Source organism: Oncorhynchus mykiss, chromosome 25, assembly GCF_057628025.1.
Source record: "Oncorhynchus mykiss isolate SJ-2025 chromosome 25, ASM5762802v1, whole genome shotgun sequence".
Lineage (NCBI taxonomy): Eukaryota > Metazoa > Chordata > Actinopteri > Salmoniformes > Salmonidae > Oncorhynchus > Oncorhynchus mykiss.
In genome coordinates this window covers 30,780,402-30,804,049 of record NC_143046.1, presented here as the reverse complement: position 1 = coordinate 30,804,049, position 23,648 = coordinate 30,780,402, and the positions used below count along the sequence as shown (strand labels likewise).

The window sequence follows — 23,648 nt, the reverse complement described above, 5'->3', positions numbered from 1 at the left end:
GGGGTGCTTTGCTGGTGACACTGTCTGTGATTTATTTATGATGGCATGGCTACCACAGCATTCTGCAGCAATACGACATCCCATCTGATTTCTGTTGAGTGGGACTATCATTTGTTTTTCATTAGGGAAATGACCCAACACACCTCCAGGCAGTGTAAGGGTTATTTAACCAAGGAGAGTGATAGAGTGCTGCATCAGATGACCTGGCCTCCACAATCCCCCGACCTCAAACAAATTGAGATGGTTTGGAATGAGTTGGACCGCAGGGTGAAGGAAAAGCAGCCAACAAGTGCTCAGCATATGTGGGAACTCCTTCAAGACTGTTGGAAAAACATTCCAGGTGGAGCTGGTTGAGAGAATGCCAAGTGTGCAAAGCTATCATCAATGCAAAGGATAGCTGATCGAAGAATCTCAAATATAAAATAGATTTAGATTTGTTTAAAAAAAATTGGTTACTACATGATTCCATATGTGTTATTTCATAGTTTTGTTGTCTTCACTATTAGTCTACAATGTAGAAAATAGTAAAAATAAAGAAAAACCCTTGAATGAGTAGGTGTTCTAAAACTTTTGACCGGTAGTGTAAATATATATATATATTTTTTTTTACATAGGGCAAAACATTTGTCTACAATGTGAATTGTTATTGTAGTATAGTCAGTCTTTGGAGCTAATGGGGATCCTAAAAAATTACTTAATACACCGCCATAATCTACAGATGACCTGGATTATTGATTTTATCAAGTACATTTTGTGTTTTGACATAATCCCTAGATGGGTACCCAAATACAAATGTTAATACTTTGTTATAGCCTGTCAATTCCCACCACTAGATGGCGTCTGCCCATTGAATCCTGTCATTGTCTGAGTATTTGAAAAAGGTTTACATGATAAAATGGTTTGGGACACATAAAAAATGACCAGTCCTATATTTTAAAAGAGTTTTGTGCTTTATTGTTAAATTGAGAAGTGAAAAATAGATGGATTGAGAAGTCTAAGGTTTCTTTCTAAACAAACAAATCAGACAGCCTATAAAATATATTCTCCGCAAGAACACGTGTTTAATAAATGCTGCCCCTGGTAAAGAGATTATAAAATCTAAAACATAAAAAAAATATGTTAATCATGAACAGACAAAGATTCGGGAGGACTAAACATAACTTTCTTTGTTCCCTGAATCTGAGAGTGGATTAACTGGCAGTAGATTTCTCATGTTATCATTCATCGGAAGTATTCCATCAAAATACAGAGGTCTTGATTCTTCGTATCATCATATCGGTACAGCATCAATCTTTTTTCTCCCTCATTTGTACCAAAAGCATATGCCAAGATTTGGTTTATGTCAATTAATGTGGTGAGTGGCTTAATGTGTTTCAGTGCATCAGGTTGGGTGGCTTGGATTTGCAATCATAGTAGCTATATCACTTCATGACAGCAAATCAAATCTCAGGCAGTGTCAACACACAGCAGCAAATTGTCAATTTCTATCACTCAGGTTGCACATAATCTCCTTGCATCACAGTGTAGGCCGGTCATTTTGTTTAGACCCCACTGCATGTCATTATCTGTAGATCAGTCTAATGTCCACCCCCTGCCAGGTCCAGAAGTGACCCAGCAGCCTCTTGGGCCTCAGCATCCAGCTGCAGGATCTCTACAGTCTCCAGATCTAGTTCAGTGTCCCCGGGCAGGACCAGATACTGGTACTGATGATACTGGTAGTAATGGAACTCTATGTAGCCGCTGTCTGACAGGGGGTCTTTCTCCATCTCCTCACCAACCTCTTCCTCATATTCCACTGCCTCCATATTGACAAGCTCCTCATGGTCAGGGGTCAGAGGGCAAGGTGGATTTGAGGAGAGAGGTGGGTTGTCTGAGGTCAAGGCTGGGGGAGAGGGGGAGGAGAGGGGAAGGGTTTGAGAAAGGGAATCTGTGACAAGAGACCATCATTTGTTTTTGTACTGTACATTGAAAAATGTGGCATGTCAACATACATTATAGGTATCATCATACATTGTTGATGTGCAATGTGCAAATGTTTTATAATAGTGTCCTATACAGTAGAGTAGAGCAATTTATGTAAAAGCTTTAAAAGAGATAGAAAAGCCATGCATTACAGTGCATACCATGTAAACGATCCCTCTCTGAGTGGAATGTAGGGAGTTACTGCACTAAAAGAGAGAGTGACAAATGGCGGAGCCATCGTGTAGCTGTGGCTATAGGTTGTCAAGGTAATAGAAGGTTGTTGCCAAGACAACAGCACACAAACCCACCAACCATGCAACATGCAGAGTAAAGAGGTAGAAAAAAAATTCAGCAGGTGAATTAAGGTGTAAAAGATAGATCAGTTGTTCCTCAATTAAACTATGACTAAACATTACGAGGGAACCGACATCTTCAGAAATACATTTGTGAGAAGCACTACAATACTGTCTGGGGCTTTATAGTTTGCCCACAAACTTTAGTGTGGGTATCAAGATCTAGGAGGCTGACATGCTTAGTGATAGAGGGCTAACCTGAGATCGCCACAGTGTCACACACCATAGATTCTCCATAATCAGCTCCCTCCAACCTGCACAGGACAGAGAGGGAAGACAAATACAGTTAGTTGGACTACTGGTAAGGTTTTGACTGGGCTGTGATAAGCCTGCTATTGTAAGACAAATCATTAACCCACATGCGTTAAACAACAAGAATTTGGGCAAAAATATGTGGTAGTCACAGAAGGATTTGTGAGATTTGGCACTGTGAACTAAACTGCAGTTAACTGTTTGTTCATACTCACAATGCAGGGTTGTTTAGTAAGTTGCTGTTAGTGCTATGGTAATACTGGGTCTTCCTAAGCACCTCCAGAAGAGCGGATCGATATTCTGGACACACGCACCACAGTGAACCCTTCCCCACAGACTGAAAAAACACATCATACGCAATCTTCGATATCACAAAACACCATTATTTCAAACAAAAAGCGAAACTTAATGCAATTGGCACATTGAAGACGAGTGAACACATCTCACCTGGTTCTTGTCCCTGTGAATCCGACAGAAGCTCTTACTCAGGGACAGGTTGTGCCGAACAGAGTTTCTCCACCCCCCAGGTGCTGCTCTGTAGTAGGGGAAGCTGTTCAATATCCAGTCATAGATACCCTTCACTGGGAGCCTCTTGTCTGGCGAGTATTCTATCGCCATGAAGATTAGACTGCTGAAGGAGTAAGGGGGCTTGGATGGGGAGGAAAGGTGGTTTTGGGTAGGTATGGGATCCTGGGGCTCCAGCTGGGGCAGTGGTGTTGTTTTGGGCAAGGGCTGCAGGGGAAGCAAATTGCCTCTTTGATGTAACCAGTTGAGGCAGGTCAAGTCATCTTGGTCAGATGTGGTTGGAGAGTTGAGGCAGTGTAAGTTTTGTCCGTCAAGGAACTGAGGGGGGGACAGGGAGTCTAAAAGAGGGGAGAGAGATTCAGTCTTGAGGTGAATGGAAACTGGGGCTGTGGGGGAAAGCCAAGTAGGGCATGGTGGAATCGACAGAGGAGACAGAGGGAGTGAAACATGGACAGTGGAAGAAGTCTGCAGAAGAGAGGAGAAAGGCGGGGACTGGTAGAGAGTGGTGGGATAAAGAAGAGATGTAGGAAGGGGTGGCAGTGTGTGAGTGTCACTCTCCATCTCTCTCCCAGCAGACTTCTTAAACACTCATTCAATAGATGATCTGTTGGGCAAAGCAGAGCAGTCAAACATTTCAAAGGCATAGCGAAACATGTAGCTCAAGTTAACAGCAATGTAGTTCCACAATTAGAAAAACGTTAGTAAACCCAATTTATAACAGCGTTGGTAGACCAGATCAGGTGGTCTTACTGAATTAATTAGTGGCTAAATGTTGTGAGTCTGTCTACTCTCTGCCCTGCACCAGGGTCATTCAGTTGGTAAGAATATAAAAACATACATCAAGTTAAAGATTAAGAAAAGTCTGAACAAAGTCCTCCCCCTTTTTCTTCTGGTTTTGCATGAATGATTTCGCTAGCTATACTAGCAGATTCAAACAGCTACACCAGCAAAAAGGCATTGCACAGGTGGATACATAAAATCGTCTTGAATAGAAAACTACTTTTATTTCTAAAGGGTAAATAAAGCAGACTGCTCATGAAGCCACATGGTGCTCAACAATGCTGCTCAATGTGCTCATTCTTCGGAAAATGGCGGTAGAATATAAAGTTACATTTAGCACAATCAGTCAAGCAGTCTTTTGTTAAACTCCCCCTCAGGTGCTGACATAAACACTTAAAACAGAGTATAAAAAAACAATGCATTGCTTACCAATAAAGCAACGTATTAGTTCAGGGTATATCGGTAAGTCTCGAATTATGCAAAATATATTATTCAAAAGTTAAAAATATTGTCTGATATCCATACGAAGAATCGAATTCCTGCCCGTCTGCCTTCTATCCGTTCCAGTGTTCCCTTGGAAACCAAAAGGACGCTTTGCAGGTTGCGCGTCACCTGCGCGTTCCCGCCTTAAAGATACAGTTCAGTATTTATTTTCCCAACAAATGGAGAGGACAAACCACTTTCCAGATATGACTGTCACAGCATTCCAAATTCAAGGTCAAAGATTATCAAACTGAGCAACATTTTTCCATTGAAACTTTACATTCAGTTAAAAAGACAGAGGCATGGTTAAAATTCAAAGCTAAATATGTTTATTTTTCTACAAAAAACATAACACTGATTGTTGTTCATGCTCTATAAAGTTTAGATACATAATAAAGGAGGGTTTAACAGGGAAGGACAAATGGGGAAGATAAGAGTGCACTGGTAGCACATCCTCAGAGTAGCTCCATCATTTTACATTTAACCATACTGCAACATTTCTGGTAAGCCCAAATGGACAATATACACAGGAAACTTTAGAGGAAAACTGGAGTGTGGTGTGAAATGTTTCTCATAATCATATTCCAATTTCATGAATACAAAACCCTTCTTTCTCTATAAATAAGAGGGCCAAAAAGGACTCAGTAAAACACTCATGGTGAGAAAACATAAAAGCCTTCCATTTTGACAAGCGATGCATCTTGCATACAAAAGTCTCACACTGTAGAGGAGTCAAAAATAAATGTTCATTTAAAACTAACCCACAAGCTGAACACAAGATACAGCTCGATATCTAGTATCCCCTTTTCTCTGGCAGATGAGCTGAAAGGCAGGTAACAGTGACACTCAGAAGAACCAAATTTGTAGAAAGCATCAGTGTTTTTTACGTTTTTTTTTTTAATTTTATTTTTATTTTTAAAGTTCGATACCAAAGGACCTCCGCATCAGACCCCATATCAGGTCACCTGACCAGATGTGAGGTGAGCCAGTAGATAATGATTGGCTGAAAGGCGGCGGTGGCCACGGTGATGTACAGGCGGAGTCTTGGTTTGGCACTCGCCCCAGCCCCCATGGAGTCATGGGAGAGAGACGACAGAATCTTCATTTTGAGAGAACGGACCTGGTGATATGATCAAAATGCTGTTAACTCTTGGACATGAAGTTTAAAGACACAAAAACGTATTAAACTATGTCAACATGTTTACTATAATGCATAATTAGGTATGAAAAATTCAGAATAATTCTTAACACACATTTCCACAGAGTTCTAAAGTACTTACAATGAAAAACATAAGAGCACACGATGACCAGGCGAGAGCCACGAAGTAACCATCACTGCCAAACAGCAGACCACCCAGCACTGTGAAAATCATCCTAAAACAAAGAAGCATCCTTAAACTCAGGGGTATCACAGTAACGGCTGCAAAATGTAACAACTTGAGGTAAAAAAAAGAAAAGAAAAGTATCTCTTATCGAGTGTAGATAACATAAACCACGTTTCAATCCGAGTGAAGTGATACCGTATTTATAAAAAATAAAAATCACGACAGCTGTGATAGAAACAGGAAGTTTTGGTAGAATTTTATAAATGCAGAAAGAATGTTAATTCGACATGGTGGGATCTTTTTGCGTCTGTAAAATTAATTATGTGAGAAATGGCGGTGGAAACACCTTTATACGCAAATATTGATATAACCGTCACATAAACTTGGATTCATACGATGATATGGTGGGTGGTCCTCCCACTATGACTCAGGAAATCATGCCGTTTTAGGCAACAGATTAAACCACTTATGATGAACTTCACAGGGTGGTGAAAGTGTACAGTGATCTTGATGTTCATTTCCAATACAATATTGAGGGTCTTATTCTGTTGACATGATGATCAATGCTTGACTGCTGTTTGACCCCCCCATAACAAATATCTTGCTCTTATCCATAATAATTTCATAATATAGACTAACCTACCCGCTATGTATCTGCCAGCTGTTGGCTAGAGAGCACGTAAGACCAGAGTAGACAACGTTTTCTATTTAACGGAACCATGTGAGACAAAACCATCAGTAGAGTTGAAAAATGTGATGGAAACACATTGAACTTTACATTTTTATTCGGTACATGAAAGCGTGAGCGAAAAAGTACATTTTGTGCGCACTACGTCATCGCGCACTGATTTTAATTCGCAACAAGTTTGTTTGGTGTAAACACACCACTGGTGGGAAAATTCACATATTTTCTTCATGCAGATTTTGGAATATTCACATGAAAATCAATCACCAATTGGATGGAAACCTAGCTATATATCTAATGGTGCCCTTACCCCACATATTTGTATCCACTGTAGGCAATGAGGTCAAACGTGGATAGGTCAGAGTGAACCGTGAGAAGGTAGAGACTCAACAACATGACCAAGACCTCTATAACGACCCACACCAAAGCAGTGCTGGCACACAGACCAAGGACCTCTGGACTGAACCTGCCATTGAAGAAGAGAAAATAATGATGAGGGGGGGAGAACATTAGTTGGTTGATTCATAAACAAAATGAGACAAATAGTGTCATTAAATTAATACATTGTATCTAACACTCCAGAAATCATACATTTGCTTGGCTATGTTTGAACACTTGTAAAGAAATAGTAGTTGATGTAACCTGTTCTGAATGCCAAGGGCCATCCCAGCAAGCAAAATGTAGGTGATGAAAGCCATTGCTGAAAAATAATACAGTAATAAATCAAATCAATTCATAGTCCGTCACTTCAATATTAAACATCTTACTGATATACCCTATCAATAAAACATACTTACAAGGTATGTAAAGGTCGGGTGCATTCACGTCATGCCTGGGTGTGAGAGGAGTGTCTCTGTGGTAACGAACTTCCCAGTCCTATTGACATTACGACAAAATGTGAAATGTATTTACACAACATCACAGAGAAGCACAGACATATAGTTCTTACTGGATCTAACATTTAGCAGGGCACAGAATGTCTAACAATGTCTCCTAATCTGAGAAGGGTAATTTGTGCAAACATATCATGCTTGTTAATATAAAGATTGCAATTGTGCTTCATCATCGGTCCTTTTTACGCCTGCAACATTAGAGAAAATTCTCATCTTCTGTGACCACAACACACACATCAACACACACACCAACACACACACCAACACACACTGCTAGCAGGGTGATTAAAGAGTGATTATCTTGTTTGGAGGCCCAACTATCTGATATGTACAAGAACATGAGACGAAGGAGGAATGCCAAGACTGTCTCCATGACCTTGACACACCAGTGTGTGCTACAGTGCTGTTGAGGATCATACTCTGTAGAACATCATGTGCAAGAACGTGACATGGTGCGTTTGGTGTAATAAAATGACTTGATTACCTGGTGTGTGTATGGGAACATGAGGAGCAGAAGTTTCTTCATTACATATTTGCTGTCGACGGCAAAGAAATACTTCAGCTTGTTCACAGACACGTACCTGCTGATCTGAAGAGAGATTGCACAGGTTAATTTCTCTAACTGTCATGATAAGTGGAATCAAAGTTGGTTGGCACAGTCTCATTATTTGCCGACCAGTGCCTATGCTTGTTTGAGGCTATACTTTTCCGACATCGGAGCCTTGATCAGCAGACGGTTCTGATTGGGAAATCGTTGTTTGCGTAGAAAGATTTAAATCCAATTGGTAGACGCACCAGCCACTTCCAAATCAAAACATGGATGTCAATGTTTGCCCATACATGCGCCATTCTAATTCGCCCGTGAGGCTGATTAGCTAGTGCAAACAGGTGTGAAACAGACAGTTGTCCGCGCAAAGCGATTTGGAGGGGGTGGTAGCATCCAACAATTAGATTTAATTATTTATTGGGCACTGCTAAGCAACGCAAACAACGATTTCCTAATCAGATACGTCTACCAATTACGGATAAAGGCTCAGATATTGGAAAAGCGTCACCAAATAAGCACGGGTCGGCAAATAACTCGTTAAGTGGGTAAATGTTATACAGCTATTTATTTATTATTTAACTAGGCAAGTCAGTTATTCTTATTTACAATGACGGAACAACCCCGGCCAAACCCTAAACCGGATGACGTTGGGCCAATTGTGGGCCCTATGGGACTCCCAATCACAGCCGGTTGTGATACAGCCTGGAATCGAACCAGGGTCTGTAGTGATGCCTCTAGCACTGAGATGCAGTGCCTTAGACCGCTGCGCCACTCAGGAGCCAAGCTAGACAAGGGTTTGACTGTAGTCTAGGAAATGGTCTAAGTCTCATCCAGGCTTCTAAGGAAGTAATTATGGAAGAGGTGAACAGTAGGCTCCCTCAGGCACAAACTGAATCAAGTAATAGACGCAGACCAGCTCTATAGCTCATGTGGCTACCTCATGCACAGCTTTACCCTAACCATCCTATCTGGCTGAAGTCCATTAATAAAACCTCAGCTGTGGATCGGAAAGGACCCACAGGTGAATGCAGCACACCAGCAGCAACTCTAGTCTATTTAACTGTTCATTTGCTGGAACGTGGCCATCACCCTAATGAGAATGAGACCAGTCTGTAGTGTGATTCTCTCACCTCCTTGTTGACAATATCCTTTCCCTGGTTGGCCAGGGAAGAGCCATATATCATGGCTGCACTGGCCATTGGGTCAGCAAACAGGTTGTTAACCCCAGCACCTCCTGGCCCTCCAGCTGGAGCCCCTCCCATGTTGTACCCAGGGGTGTAGAAACCCTGACTGTTCATTGGTGGTGCTGCCGAACTGGTATCGTCAAAGAGGAGAGGGTCCCCGGCGGGGGGAGCTGCACGGGCTCTTGGCTTTGCTACAGAGGGACAAATGGGAATGAGGATAGGGTAGTGTGTAAGATACAGAAGTGGGGGAAGAGTAGGGTAGTGTGTAAGATTTGGCCAAAACAGCCAAATACTCCATCTAAACATGAATCGATTCTCAATTGAGGTACGGTTCTAGAAACATAAAGCATCAAAATAATTTCACAAATTATACACTTACTGTACACTTAACACAGTTGCAGCCGACATCATTGTTCAGGGACAACACTTTGTGGCATCCGTCTTCACAAAAGTGTTTGGCGACGCAGTTAACTATTTAGCACAAGGAGTCGACGGTCTCCTGTGTTTTCTGTAAACTAGCGCTGTATGGAAATATGGCCATGTGGGAACCCCTAACCCCATTAAAAAGGGAAGTAGTGGCCTCCCGGGTGGCGCAGTGGTTAAGGGCGCAGCCGGTCTGTAGTGATGCCTGCAGCCCCAGCTGTGCCATCAGAGACTCTGGGTTCGCGCCCAGCTCTGTCATAACCGGCCGCGACCGGGAGGTCCGTGGGGCGACACACAATTGGCCTAACGTCGCCTGGGTTAGGGAGGGCTTGGCCGGTAGGCAATTATGAGTGACAATATGAGTATCAAACCTGTAACTACAAACAATAGTCATGCCATGCGGGATGCAATGTTAGCCTCAGGCTTTGATCACATCGATAGCTTCATTGCGCAAAATAGTATGCAGCATTATATTTATTTAACCTTAATTTAGTCAGTTAAGAACAAATTCTTATTTTACAATGATGGCCTACACCGGCCAAACCCTCCCCTCACCCAGACGACTCTGGGTCAATTGCGCGCTGCCCTATGGGACTCCAGATTACAGCTGGTTGTGATACAGCCCTGGATCGAACCTGGGTCTGTAGTGACGCCTCTAGCAATGAGATGCAGTGTCTTAGACCACTGTGCCACTCGGGAGTCCTAATCTGGATACGTGTCCAACAAAAGCTCAATGCCTTGATCACACCAACAGTGTTGATGTACAAAATACTAAACAACATCATCTGGTTATGTGCGCAACAAAAGTTCAACATTCCCTTTCTGCTACAATTTATGTCAAGCCGTCAAAGTTTAAAGCTTGACTCATACTTTCGATTACACTTTTGGTGTATTCTAAGAGTTATTGCGCAAACTAGTATACAGCATCATCTGGATATGTATGCAACACAGTTCAACATTCACCTTCTACTACCATTTCTGTCAAGCAGTCTAAGCATATAGTTTGACGCATACGTTCGAAAAATCTAACGTATGCAACGCACTGCAAAGCAATCCCCGCGTTCCATTGGAAATTATGGTACATCCGGTGTACCAAAACCAGGTCGGTGTGTTGGAAGCGTTACCTAACTCTAGCAAGCTACATTATTAGTTAGCTGTATAACATGTAGCTAGCTACTTACCACTTGCTCGGTAGCCATGATGTGGAAGGTCCATTGTAAACACCTGTTTAAAAATAGAAACACAATGTTTGGGTTTGATAACGTGTTGCAACGCAATTTTATACGTCGCAGGATCTTCGCATCCAGAAGTTAGTTAGCCAGCTATGTTTCAATGTTGGCTAGTAGTACGTAGCCAGCTAACGTTAATTAGCAGTTTTTTCGTCGTCAACGTTACTCTTGGCTGCTCGTCTGGGGCTAGCTACCGAATGCTAACTGAAAAGCTGGTTAGGTTTTGCCACCATTTGTGTGAACACAATTGACAGTTAATTAAAGCAGAATAACATATTTCAATGTACAAGAGTGTTTATAAAAAATACATATCAATAACTATGACATACTCATGGAATACAATATTCACTATTTAAAAAGCAAAACGTTACATCTACCTACGTGTCCTATGGTGCTTCCTAGAACCCGCCTCTTTTACTTTACCTTAGCTATTAATGGTCGTCTTCTGTGCCTGCGTGGCAGCGTGGATAAGCAAAATACTTCTATTGGTCCAAAATAAAGATTCAGCCTGTGCACGGATTGGTTTTCGGGGATATCAGTCTTCGCTATTCATTAAACCAAAGAGAGCACAGTAGGAAACTACATATTCATCAGCTCTTTCAACCTATGCATGGGGTGTATTCATTACGCCGATTCTGTTGCAAAACATTCTGTCTTTTGCAAAATCTGTTGAAAAACGTTTTGCAACAGAAACCGTTTACTTCAAACGGAAATCCTTGCTGTTCTTTGGATAAAGAGATGGATTGGCATCGAGTTATGGCTAGCAATAGTTTTATAGAAGGTAGCCCATGATGGCTTCTGAAACAGTGACTCATGGTGACTAAATGTAAACTTGTAAATGTAAAAAGTGACAAAAGAGAAAGTTATAACTTGTTTAAAAACAGCAAAGATTTATCTTTGGAGTAAACAGTTTCTGTTGCAAAACGTTTTAGCAGCAGATTTTGCAACAGACAAAACGTTTATCAACAGATTCAGTGTAATGAATCCATCTTCAGCCTAGGTTGAAGGAACTGATGAATATGTAATGAACATTTCATGATTCACGAAGACTGACTTCACTGAGGACCTGAAATAGTCTCACCATACCAACACTGTGGTGAAGAAGGCGCAACAGTCTTCTTCAACCTCAGAGGCCAAGACAAAATTCTTAAGCCTCCATCGGAGCCATGGCCTGTTCACACTGCTACCAGAAGGCAGAGACAGTACAGGTGCATCAAAGCTGGGACATAGAGACTGAAAAACAACTTATATCTCGAGGCCATCAAAACGTTAAATTGTCACCACCACTAGCCAGCCTCCGCCCAGTACCCTGCCTTGAACTTCGTCACTGTTACTAGCCTGCTACCACCTGGTACTCTACCCTGCACCTTAGAGACTGCTGCCCTATGTACATGGTCAATAAACGTGGGCCATTTTAATAAAGTTGAAATACTGTTTTACCCACTTCATGTTCTAGTCAAGACTCATCCTATATAGCTATTGTTGTACACAGCTTTTCTATTCATATACTGTCCATACACACCATCATATACATATATTTATATATGTCAAAGGAGGTTGGTGACACCTTAATTGGGGAGGACATGCTCGTGGTAATTGCAGTATCATAATTAGAGGAATGGTACCAAATATATCAAACACGTGGTTTCCATGTGTTTAATGCCATTCCATTCGCTCAGTTCCAGACAATACTATGAGCCGTCCTCCTCTCAGCTGCCTCCTGTTATATATTTATATTCCGAACTCTGACTTTGCTCTTTCTGATATTTCTTAATTCCTTTATTTTTATTTTTTGAATTTGTGTGTATGGTTTTATATTGTTAGGTATTACTTCACTGTTGGAGCTACAAACACAATAATTTCGCTGCACCTGCAACAAGATCTGCAAAATATGTGTACCCCCGAAGCTGGCCCATGTTGACTGTAATGCTTCCCACAGTTGTGTCAAGTTGGCTGGATGTCCTTTGGGTGGTGGGCCATTCTTGATACACACTGGAAACTGTTGAGCATGAAAAACCCAGCAACATTGCAGTTCTTGAAACAAATCACTGTCCCTGACACCGACTACCATACCCCATTCAAAGGCACTTAAATATTTTGTCTTGCCTGTTCACCCTTTGAATGGCGCACATACACAATCCATGTGCCAGCAGCATACCACCCTGCATACCACTGCTGGCTTGCTTCTGAAACTAAGCAGGGTTGGTCCTGGGCAGTTCCTGGATAGGAGACCAGATGCTGCTGGAAGTGGTGTTGGAGGGCCAGTAGGAGGCACCTTTTCCTCTGGTCTAAAACAATATCCCAATACCCCAGGGCAGTGATTGGGGACACTGCCCTGTGTAGGGTGCCGTCTTTCGGATGGGATGTTAAACGGGTGTCCTGACTCTCTGAGGTCATTAAAGATCCCATGGCACTTATCGTAAGAGCAGGGGTGTTAACCCCGGTGTCCTGGCTAAATTCCCAATCTGGCCCTCAAAAACCATCACGTCACCTAATAATCCCCAGTTTACAATTGGCTCATTCATCCCCCTCCTCTCCCTTGTAACTATTCCCCAGGTCGTTGCTGCAAATGAGAACGTGTTCTCAGTCAATTTACCTGGTAAAATAACGGATAAATAAAATAAATTGTCTTAAGGCTTAAAAAGCCTTCTTTAACCAGATTGAAGTGGATTTAACAGGTGACATTAATAAGGGAGCATAGATTTCACCTAGATAATGTAATATAATAAATATAAGGATTATGAGAATGGGTGTGTAAGTGGTGGGTGTGCATGGTTGTACTATGCGTACTGTACCTGCATGTACACGTAGTCTACGCCTGTGATGCATTAATGATGCCTCTCTGAGCCAATTGGTGTGAAAAAAATAGATACAGCCTGGCCTGCCAGCATGTTGCGGCATGTCATAGAGAGACAGAAAGGGTGTGTCATCAACGGCATTCCAGAGGCACGAAGTCATCTTTACCTCCCCCTATACTCTCCTTCAACACTCAACCACGTGATAAGGTGTCACATCCTTATGGTTACACCACAGAGAAAGAGGAGCACATGTCTCCCCATTGAAATAGAGAAAAAATACAGGCAAAGTACACTTTTAAAGAAGCAGGTGGCAGTAGTAATTCGGTCACTGTGACGCATAAATCACAAATGCCATGCTGAAGGGAACATCTTTCAACTTCACTCATGTCTATAATCTCATTATGATGGTGGTGGTGAGTGATAAAACAACACTACGAGCAAAATGCTTCAAATGATAAAGATGCTGATACAACAGTCGTGATTCACTGTATCTTCAATACGTATAAATTTATCATAATTAATGTTACTAATAGTTTTAGCCTTATTTTGAACACAATGAAATCACATTTGACTCTATATCCTAAGAGACAACCTAGTATAAGGTGCCTATTCGTTTATTCACAACAGATGAGTCAACCATGTCGGGAACTCAAGCCCAATAGATCCATAAGGGAGAGCAGGGACTGCAGCTGTTTAGCGGCATCTCAGCCACTACTGTAGGAACCGGGGTACATTTAGGATTTTAGCATTTTTATTGAAGCTTTTGATGGTAGACTACATAAAAACCGCCGGCTACTGGCAAAGTTGAAATGGTGAAATAATTCATCAACATAGTGTCATTCGGCTGACTCACGTCCTACAGTCAAAGTTCCTTTGATTGATGTGGCCTAGAGAAGAAACTGTACCCAAACTAAGCGCCAAACCTCAATACGTTCTGTTATTTCACTAATTGTTAACACACAGACTAATTATTTAAATAGCGTACTTAGCTTTTAAAATAGCCACATTTCTTACAATTATATTATTATTAAATAAATAATAGGATACAACGAACACCATAATGAATGACAATACTGCATTCTTATAGACAGAAGGCTATGTTTCTGTGACACGATTAATTTTCATAAAACACGATTGGATAGATTCTATAAAAAGTTGTATGGTAAAAAATTCATGTGAATGCGAGCATGGGGCATAAACTTGTAGAATTCAAAGAGAGCGTGCTTTCCGCTCCTGTCAATGGAGGAATCCCGGGAACACTCTCTGGAGGAAACTCACCATATATGGTTATATACGTCATCCGCATGTGGTCAGTTACAAGTCAAAAACCAAGACACCACCACTTCCAGTAAATTGGGAGGGGCGTTAAATAACTATAGAATCGGTTTGGGTGTTATAATTCCACGAGCACTCTTTACTGTTCAGTTCAACTGGAATGATCAATACGTAAGAAGTAATTCAAATTAATTTGGGAGAATTTAGTCATACATAGGAAAACAAGATTTGAATTCGCAGTTTTCTTATTCCCCTTTCTTTTTGGATCCTACCAACATCCCGCAATAAGGAGGGTTTGCCCCACGTTTGAATGAGTGAACCTGACACTTTCCCTGAACATTTAATCGCTTGCTCTTCATAAAACTCCTCAGGATTACTTTGCACTCATCGTGAATCGGGATAGTAGTTTACAATCAAGGATGTACCGAAACTTTGGGAACTTGGGCCGAGGAGGCAGCGACTCTGCGTCCACCAATACCGGATCGAGTGCTGTATCCCAGGGCACCAGCACCTCAACTACTCAACAAGATCAGGTAGGCACACATATTGGTCTATGTTAATAAACATTAGTAAAAGTAATAAATCATAATTTGTGTAAAGTTTCTCCCCTCAATAATTATGATATTGCTTAATCATATTAATTGCAGAATGTAGTAATAATAGGTTATTAATGGCATAATATTTACATACAAATGTAGTAGGCTCATAATTGTATTATAGCCATGGTGCAGTTTGATTACCATTGTCTGATGAACACATTATGGATTTAAAATTATATTTTCAATGCTCACCGTCTTTGTCAAGATTGTTGCCTTTACATCCGGATGCACACCTATGTCCATGTCAAAAGCATGGATAGCATGTTTTTTTGTTTAATTTTAACTAGGCATGTCCATTGCCCATGACACATATCTGGTTCAAAATAATTACATTGCTGTAAATCACTTTCTGTTTGTTAGTTTACCCATCATGTCCTTACTCGAACCTCCTCCTCTCTTTCTTTCTCTCGCTGTCTCTCTCTCGCTTTCCCTTAAGAAGTTCACTGTGGCAGGTGGCAGCCAGTTTGTCCCCAGTCTCAATGCCATCACTTCCAACCAAGACCTCCAGTGGTTGGTCCAGCCCTCCTTCATTGGTCCAGCTGGCCCCTCGCGGCCTCCACGTCCTCTTTACTCACCTGCAGCAGGAATGAGGCCCTTCAACCCTTCACCTTCCCAACCACACCTCTACAGACCAGGGGTCATAAGGGCAGTGGCAAGATCCGGGAGCACAACCAGACGCAGGAACGATGAACATGTAAGAAAGAATATGTGTGGTCTTTAGCCAGCAGGGTGTAATACTATATAATTGACTTTCAGCATAAATCAAAATGTAGATAGGCATTGTGCCAGAATGTGGGTGGATATCTGACCAAAATGCACATGAAACGTAAGGTCACTTAACACTACATAGGCCTACATTTAGATTTTGAAGAAGTGGTTGTCTTTGAAGAGGAACAGTCTTTAGTAGTCCCTTTTCCATGTAGTTGTTGTCTTATTAATAGGGATACACTGTATAAAGATACGACTGCAAGGCTTAGAATTAGAGTGCTCCGGTGGGACTGAGAGGGCCAGGGAATAGGGCAACTAGAGACTTCACAGAGGTGTGGAGACAGACGGTTGAGTCAGTGCGTCGGTCATGTGTAATATCCTGTAGTGTGTGTGACTGTTTTATACGTCTGACATGGCAGTGAGACTTCACCACACACTCGTCTTGTCTGATAGGTTGAAAACAAAATTACAGAAACAAATATTCCTGAGAGCTATCTTTTGAACGGGATAGATTTCTGCGACGATGTGGAAATTCCAGATGATGCAGAGGTTGACCAAGCATTTTGTTTTGGTTGACAACTATGTACTTTGGAACAGCTATGTACAATGACCTGTTTCATCGTTGTTTAAGATACGCCACTCGTTTGATGTTAGTGTGACGTTGGCTAAGTGCCAGAAAGGATGAGAGCTTTTATCAACCTGTTTGAGCCAAAATATATCTGACACGAGCAGGTTCACAAAATGTAAGATGGCAAGACATCAAGAAGTTAAACTACTAGTAGGTTTTGTTTTCCTTGAGAGTAGATTATTTTCATACCTGTTGGCTTTGTTACACTTTCAGAATGTGTGGTTGAGTGAGCTGAAATTTGATGAGACAGGAAATGGGCTATCATGATTCACTGGGGCAAGTCATATGACTCATACCTGAGTCACAATTGGGGTCTGAGTGACTCATCACAATACAAGGCGGGATAAATTGGATGAACAATGTTAAATGAAATTGGAGAAAGGGTGTAACAAAATGACAAAAGCCTCTGATGTTACGAAATTAAGGGCCATCTTGAAAGTTTGAATATAGTGGCTCAGTTCATACACAAGGTGGTAGTATTTCACCACAACACATTTTACAGCTATTCAGTCCAGTCCCCTTTATTCAATTGAGTTGTAAAACGTATTATAACTTTTTTTCAGTCATAACTCTGCCTCATCAAATGTCTTTCTCTCGCTTTAGTTGTCCCCAGAGGAGTTGGAGAGACGCAGAATAAGGAGGGAGCGAAACAAACAGGCAGCTGCCAAGTGTCGTAACCGTCGACGGGAGCTGACAGACACGCTGCAAATCGTAAGTTGAATTTTATTTCAGGGGGGCAATGAACCTATATATCATTAAAGTTTATAAATCATCAACTACTGGATTTCTCGACCAATTGAAAAATAATAGATTGACAATACAACCCTAACCGTTTATCTTTCATTTCCCCTCTCTTAGGAGACAGATGAGTTGGAAGGTAAAAAGTCCTGTCTGCAGAAAGAGATTGCCGAACTAGAGAAGGAGAAAGAAAAGCTAGAGTTGGTTCTCGAGGCCCACCGCCCCATTTGCAAAATCCAAGACTCTGACTCAGATTCTGACCAGAGCTCAGAGCTTCCCTCATTGGGAGGTATCAAAATTGAGCCTGAGCTTCCTGACCTACCAGGGAGCTCAGCAAAGAGCCAATCAAGGATAGAGAAGCCCAAACCAAAAATTACTATCCCTGTCCGTCCTGTGACCTCCTCTGCCTCTGCTGTCCCCATGGAATCTGAGTCACTTCACACCCCAATTCTTATTTCTACTCCATCTCTTACTCCTTTCACGGCTAGTCTGGTCTTCAGTTATCCCTCTGGCTCTCTAGACTCCAGTTCCACTATTTCATCCCAGGCTCTACCGACTCTGTTATCTTCCTCTCAACATGGTGTGGCCCAGCAGTCTCGAAACCCCCAGCCCTGTAGTATTGCCCATCGCCGTAGCAGCAGCAGTGGGGACCAATCAGATCACTCCCTAAACTCCCCTACCATCATCACACTGTAATTTAACTGGCTTCCTCGGTGGGAAAGACTGAGTGACAACACTGACGGTTATGAAGATGAAGAAAATTATGACATAGGTGACTTTAATAACGACAGTAATTATACGCTAAATGCAGCTGGTCTACTTAATTTCCTCTGTGCCTACACTTTCCAAATAGCCCCTACACACTAAATGCACACAAAAGCTAAAATACTGATTCTCACAAAAAGCATTATGGTGATGCGAATGACTCCTATTTAAAGGGTTGTATTGTTACACTTTTTTTGTTTTCATCGATGCATATAACTTCTGACAACCTATATTTGTTATGTTCAAAACACAAGATGTAGAACTGTGCAAATGTGCAAACAAAAATGTATTAACTCGGTGTACTTTGGCAATAATGGTGATATATTTAAGGGGGTGAGGTATATGGCCAATATACCACGGCTAAGGGCTGTGGCATATTGGTAATATACCACAAATACCTGAGGTGCCTTATTGCTATTATAAACTGGTTACCAATTTAATTAGAGCAGTAAAAATAAATGTTTGTCATACCTGTGGTATATGGTCTGATATACCATGGTTTTCAGCATACAGGGCTTGAACCACCCAGTTTGTAATGTAGGAACCACATCATGGTAGTGCATGGTAATAAACACTGTGGGTTTGTTTAAGGGTAAATGTATGTGCATGCCAGGTAAACTTTCATGTGAGCTAGCTATCTTTTATATAAAAGATGCATTCATCTACTTCTCATATTGTACGTTTAGTACAATATAATTTATTTAATTTATGAAAAACTGCATTATTTGGGGAAAATTTGAAAGACAACTAAGGCAGGACCATGAGAGTAAATATAGAATATATAGACATGTATTTATTGAGTGTAGTATATTTTTTTATAATGTGTCTCTTTTGACTGATGTGTGGGTCAGTGCAGTGGGCAGTGCCTTCACTTAAATGTGTTCATAGACATCGGTACAATAAATACATTTTTTTAAAGACAACATTATGTGTATCTGGTGACGTTAAGTATGTTTGATTATGTTCATGTGATGATATTTGCATCAATATGTCAAAAAGTTCAATCAAATTCTACATTTTAAAATATCAGTATGAAAGGGGTAAAAAGAAGACTAAATGCATCCTTAGTGTTACACCCATTAGTTAGTTAGTCCATTTTGAATACGTCCCGTTTCCTGCTTGATGTTGCTGCATAGCAACATTATGTAAGGAGGTAATGGAGGCTGGGGAGGAAAGGGAGGGGAAAGCTGGCCATTACCTCTCTGCTTCCTCTCTGGAAATAATTGTATAACTGACTTCAATACAAACAGATACAAATAACACATTAACGTTTCAGATGGGCTGAATAAGAAAGATAAGCAAGAAGAAAAGGAGGTCACAGCGGGACATCTGGGTTTTTGATTGAATGGGAGGTCATGTTTAGAATTTTTTGGCCTGGCAGAGGACAAAACGTAGATCAAAATGAGAGTCTGGTAAATGGGGATCTATTGGCCATGACCCTGATTCCTGAACACAGAGTTCTGATGTTACTGTACTTCTCGCAAATGAAGTGACTCACTCACTCACAGGAGGCCCAGAGAGCATATGATAGCAGTTATAATAAAAAGGAGATTTAGGAGAGAGAGCCTATGTGTGCTCCTCTCTGTAAAATGAGCTCTCTGTTAAAGCATTACCGTCCACTGCGCAAACAGAGGTCCAAAAATAAAACTGATACATTTCCACAATGCCAGGCTGTATGACATGGACAGGAACATCAATCGCCTGCAGTCTGGGACAAACAGGTCATAACAAACAGGTAGAGAGATCAATCAATCACTCATGTTGCACCATGTAAAATGAATGTCTTTATGCAAAGTCACACACACACAAAGAAAGGTCACAACATGATTGAGTGTCTCAGCCAGTGTATTTAAAGCTCTTCAATGCACTACAAGCAGCCCACCAATCACAGCCAACAACAAAGCAAATCTTATCCAATCCATGAGCATGGTCTATATGCTTAAAACAGAAATATGTATTTGTTAATGGTGTAATACTGATATGTCAAGTTAATGACAATGAGAGAATATATCTACAGAATTACCACAAAACATTATATTAGGATCCTGACTATTGGCAATTTAGATAGAAAATGTGAAGCAGTAGTACTAATGATAGTAATCATAACAATAATAATGTAGTAAAGAACAAAGTAAAAGTGTCCTGTCTAGTTCCCAGCATCATGTCAAATCCAGTCTCGAGCTTCCAGTTTGACACAAAAGTGGCTGGTTGAGAACAGCCTGGGCCGTTCAGTTCTGAAGAAGGTCTAAGTACACCATCATAGGTGCAGGACACAAACCAGCGGTGCCTCACAAGTTTTAGTGCATTGTACAGCCTAAATTACTGTGGCACACTAGCTATGTCTTTCAGTGTAAAACCAATGGGCAGCCAAGACAGTGTTCATAATATACTATTTCATTGTTAGTTTGTGATTTCATACACACAGCACTCCAATCCTGACCTGAGGGACTGAATGCATAATCTACATTATTTAAATGTTATTTAAAGGTCTTTCACAAAAATCATCACTCATCCTTCAAATATTTCAGTGCTTTTGGATGTCATGTACAGTAGACTAGTATGGCTCAAATCTGGATCGAGATGTGTGTCTACAAGGACTCATATAATAGCTTTGTCCAGTGCAATGCAGTACGAAGTAGTCCACTATCAGTACAGTGCATGAGATAACATCCTAACCTAACCTCCTTCCAACACCTGCTACTATTAACCACATATAGTCTCAATCACAGAACAGAGGAAAACCTCCCAAAATATTGTTTTAAAAAAGCATAAAATTGTGAAATGATCATTCGATAAAGCTTGACCTTTAGTCTCAAATGTTTATGTGGGCCTGTCATCCCTCTTTCCAGGAAAAAGCATTTTTCTTTTCTCTTGAGGATCCTTTTCCAACTCTTCTTTAGGACAGCAGCATGTGCAGAAGGAACAGAATTGACTGCTATTCTGGAGATGATGCTGTGTTACTGTGTGTTATAGGCCATCTTCTAAAAAGTATCCCAATCAAGTTTGTGTTCTACCAATGAATGCTGTAAACAACTAAACATATTTCCTCAACCCATATTTATCTATATCGTGCTCTTTCACTACTCAGTGAAAGTATCCGGCTCTGTCCCATCATCAGTCATCAGGTGAGCACACCAGGTGGAGCTGGTCCGGACTACCGACACTCCCAGTGCTTGAACTTCCATCTCCCAGGTCTCGGGACACCATACACGGCAGGTTGAGCTCAGTGGAACCACCGGGACTGGAGTCATTCCTGCTGACACATTCCTCCTCCAGGACCAGACAGAGTTCTTTGAGGTCCAAATTCTCCTTTACCAATCCATCCTGCATGCACTCTAGGTCGGCCAGTTTTTTCAAGTAGCCGCCCAGATCCTCACGCATCACTTTGGCTGCGTGGTGACCGAACAGCTGCCATTCCCGGGCCAGCTTCTTCACCTTTAGTCGGTCATCATCAAGGAAACAGCACAAGTCACGCAATTCTGTGTTTTCTTCCTGGAGACGCTGGTTGACGGTTTTCAGCTCCCTGATCTCAAGCAGGTGGCCCTGTAATTGTTTGTTAACTTCTTTTATCAGCCGTCCACGCTGGATAAGAGCAGAGATCTTCTCTGACTCCTCTTTACGCAGTCGACTCACCAGCTCTTCTTTAGAGCAGGAGAGTAAATCCTCGTCAGACATCTTTGACAAGTCTCTGTTGTAGAGCTCACTGTCACTCCCCATATTTTTTGGACTGATCTGTAATTCAATAACCTGAGAAATAGCCTTTCCCAATTACAGGCAGTAGAGGCAAATTAACTTTAGTCTACAATTCCTGGGATGCTCTGCAATGTGCATGGAGGCTACAGTAAGCTTTTTATAGGCAGCCCTGAATTGTATGACTATCAACTGACTCTATCCAACCATGGAAGCAAAATATAGGCCAACAGTAATTATTGGTTTTACCTATGGATAATGGGGAAAAGTGCATGCTACACATCAACGTTTTTCTATGAGCTATAAAATTCCCTGAACAAATTCGCTGTTGATATAATAAAACAAAGCAAAGAATGTATATATTTTCAATATAAAATGTCAATCCATCTCTCTCATATCTCAGATGATAATCTGCGATTATAGGCTTTGTAAAAAAGAGTTTGCATTAATGTCCAGTTTTCCCTTTGCTTTTCCTTGGTTACCTTCAGCAGGGTGAGGGGTTTTCGTGATTTTGCAATCCGTTATTTCGTTTTTATTGTGCAGTTGACTCGTCATCCTATATCGGAAAACCTTGGATAAAGTACGATAACGTTATTGTACTCAGATCTTCATATCTTATTATCAGAAGTGACGTGCTGAAGAGCATATGCTTTCGTTCAGTCCGAGTAAATGTTGTATTCCCTCTGTTTGGAGAATTTGTTCATGGCATAACATTCCTTTTGATTATAACCCCGAAAGAGGCAGTCATTTGAAATTCACCGATGAAAACAAACAAGGCTCTGAAGTTTCAAAAAAGAGAAATACATCCAGATTCCTGCTCATCCTATTGCATTGGTGTGTGGAGGATTACAATGTCGGCCTTCTTCCACTGTCATTATAAAGCGGATGTCTCCTCTCAGACTCGGTTTTTCTTTCCACTCAGTGAATTTCAGAAAATGACGCCCATTTAAAAATAATGGGATTTTCTTCTATCCTCTCCCTTCACATAAAAAGCTATAGAAATTAGTAGTAATCATCCATGTAGTCTTTAAAAAAAGAAATGAACAAACACAATAAAAATGTAGGACGAAATCGATACAGACCACGTTTGTAGAAGAGATGCTCGGTTTAACAGTGAAGGTCAAAATATTCACTGATGTTTTAAAAACACAGTTTCTTGATATTATCCTACAAAATGATTAAAAAAGCGATTACATTCTTGAGCATTCAAGTATGGTTGTCGGATGGTGGTTGTGAAGGAGGCGGCCGTAGGAATGCCCCTCTTCTGAATCCCTCCCCTCTCTCTTTCCGTTTGGTCTTCCTTTACGGTAAAATAATAGCTTACACTACTTTTATTTCATTTTATTTTGTGTGATGTCATTTCTTTCGATGGAATAGCTTATACTACGTATTGTATCCCGTCGAAATAAATTACATCACACACAATTTGAATGCATGTGTTAATACTATTAATTTTGTTTAGGCTGTATCACATTTGTGTTCAAATCTACGGGCAGAACTACAATAATTTATTCGGAATATATAGCAATCATATCACATACCATTGTATATTTGTATTCCATATATATTTGTTAAATACCTCCCCACAGGACCCCACTCTCCACCCCCTCCAACCATAGGCCCACAAACGCGCACACACACGCACGCACACACAACAGAATATGACACACACGCATCAGAGTCACACTTTGACACAGAACAATAAGTGAATCAGAGTTACAGTGTAGTCTACACAATTTCAAATACACAGATGGAAAGTGTGACAAAAGGTTTAAGCATGAGGTATTTGGCCACATCCTTCCGCCC

The 23,648-nt window shown here is 41.1% G+C and overlaps 4 protein-coding genes across 11 annotated transcripts; 1 reads left to right on the top strand and 3 right to left on the bottom strand.

The window, feature by feature from the left end:
* Positions 1-921: 921 nt before the first annotated feature.
* On the bottom strand, positions 922-4,468 carry LOC110504984 (forkhead box protein N2). Of its 4 annotated transcripts, none has more exons than XM_021583904.3 (5): positions 4,302-4,468; positions 3,015-3,696; positions 2,783-2,904; positions 2,514-2,569; positions 922-1,927 (listed from the first exon to the last, which is right to left on the bottom strand). In XM_021583904.3, exons 2-5 carry the CDS (start codon positions 3,651-3,653, stop codon positions 1,578-1,580), a joined length of 1,167 nt encoding a protein of 388 aa, XP_021439579.1. In that variant the 5' UTR covers positions 3,654-3,696; positions 4,302-4,468; the 3' UTR covers positions 922-1,577. The 4 variants fall into 4 exon arrangements, with proteins under 4 accessions (XP_021439579.1, XP_021439580.1, XP_090075772.1 ...); XM_021583905.3 differs by having other exon boundaries at positions 922-1,882; XM_090219646.1 differs by having other exon boundaries at positions 922-1,882; positions 3,015-3,430.
* A 189-nt stretch (positions 4,469-4,657) lies between these two features.
* LOC110504982 (protein YIF1A) lies at positions 4,658-11,309 on the bottom strand. Of its 4 annotated transcripts, none has more exons than XM_036969839.2 (9): positions 11,065-11,309; positions 10,594-10,636; positions 8,936-9,180; positions 7,743-7,847; positions 7,163-7,241; positions 7,008-7,065; positions 6,676-6,831; positions 5,636-5,729; positions 4,658-5,475 (listed from the first exon to the last, which is right to left on the bottom strand). In XM_036969839.2, exons 2-9 carry the CDS (start codon positions 10,625-10,627, stop codon positions 5,317-5,319), a joined length of 930 nt encoding a protein of 309 aa, XP_036825734.1. In that variant the 5' UTR covers positions 10,628-10,636; positions 11,065-11,309; the 3' UTR covers positions 4,658-5,316. The 4 variants fall into 4 exon arrangements, with proteins under 4 accessions (XP_036825734.1, XP_021439576.1, XP_021439577.1 ...); XM_021583901.3 differs by having other exon boundaries at positions 11,019-11,084; XM_021583902.3 differs by having other exon boundaries at positions 11,023-11,081.
* Positions 11,310-14,780: 3,471 nt separating this feature from the next.
* On the top strand, positions 14,781-19,075 carry LOC110504980 (fos-related antigen 1). Of its 2 annotated transcripts, none has more exons than XM_021583899.3 (4): positions 14,781-15,247; positions 15,753-16,007; positions 17,253-17,360; positions 17,508-19,075. In XM_021583899.3, the coding sequence occupies exons 1-4, from the start codon at positions 15,134-15,136 to the stop codon at positions 18,081-18,083; spliced, it is 1,053 nt and encodes a 350-aa protein (XP_021439574.1). In that variant the 5' UTR covers positions 14,781-15,133; the 3' UTR covers positions 18,084-19,075. The 2 variants fall into 2 exon arrangements, with proteins under 2 accessions (XP_021439574.1, XP_021439573.1); XM_021583898.3 differs by having other exon boundaries at positions 14,793-15,247; positions 15,750-16,007.
* An 841-nt stretch (positions 19,076-19,916) lies between these two features.
* Positions 19,917-23,242, bottom strand: LOC110504981 (coiled-coil domain-containing protein 85B). Its single transcript, XM_021583900.3, has one exon. The coding sequence runs from the start codon at positions 21,867-21,869 to the stop codon at positions 21,267-21,269; it is 603 nt and encodes a 200-aa protein (XP_021439575.1). The 5' UTR covers positions 21,870-23,242; the 3' UTR covers positions 19,917-21,266.
* Positions 23,243-23,648: the final 406 nt, after the last annotated feature.

Coding starts and splice junctions, on each gene's coding strand:
- LOC110504984 (XM_021583904.3), bottom strand. CDS start 3,653: ATGGAGAGTGACACTCACACACTGCCACCCCTTCCTACATCTCTTCTT. Junction 2,905..3,014: donor TTCACAGGGACAAGAACCAG/GTGAGATGTGTT, acceptor GTGTTTTTTCAG/TCTGTGGGGAAGGGTTCACT. Junction 1,928..2,513: donor TGACACTGTGGCGATCTCAG/GTTAGCCCTCTA, acceptor CTCTTGTCACAG/ATTCCCTTTCTCAAACCCTT.
- LOC110504982 (XM_036969839.2), bottom strand. CDS start 10,627: ATGGACCTTCCACATCATGGCTACCGAGCAAGTG. Junction 7,242..7,742: donor TGTTCCCATACACACACCAG/GTAATCAAGTCA, acceptor TAATGTCAATAG/GACTGGGAAGTTCGTTACCA. Junction 5,476..5,635: donor GTGCTCTTATGTTTTTCATT/GTAAGTACTTTA, acceptor TCATATCACCAG/GTCCGTTCTCTCAAAATGAA.
- LOC110504980 (XM_021583898.3), top strand. CDS start 15,134: ATGTACCGAAACTTTGGGAACTTGGGCCGAGGAGGCAGCGACTCTGCG. Junction 15,248..15,749: donor CAACTACTCAACAAGATCAG/GTAGGCACACAT, acceptor CTTTCCCTTAAG/AAGTTCACTGTGGCAGGTGG. Junction 17,361..17,507: donor TGACAGACACGCTGCAAATC/GTAAGTTGAATT, acceptor CCCCTCTCTTAG/GAGACAGATGAGTTGGAAGG.
- LOC110504981 (XM_021583900.3), bottom strand. CDS start 21,869: ATGGGGAGTGACAGTGAGCTCTACAACAGAGACTTGTCAAAGATGTCT.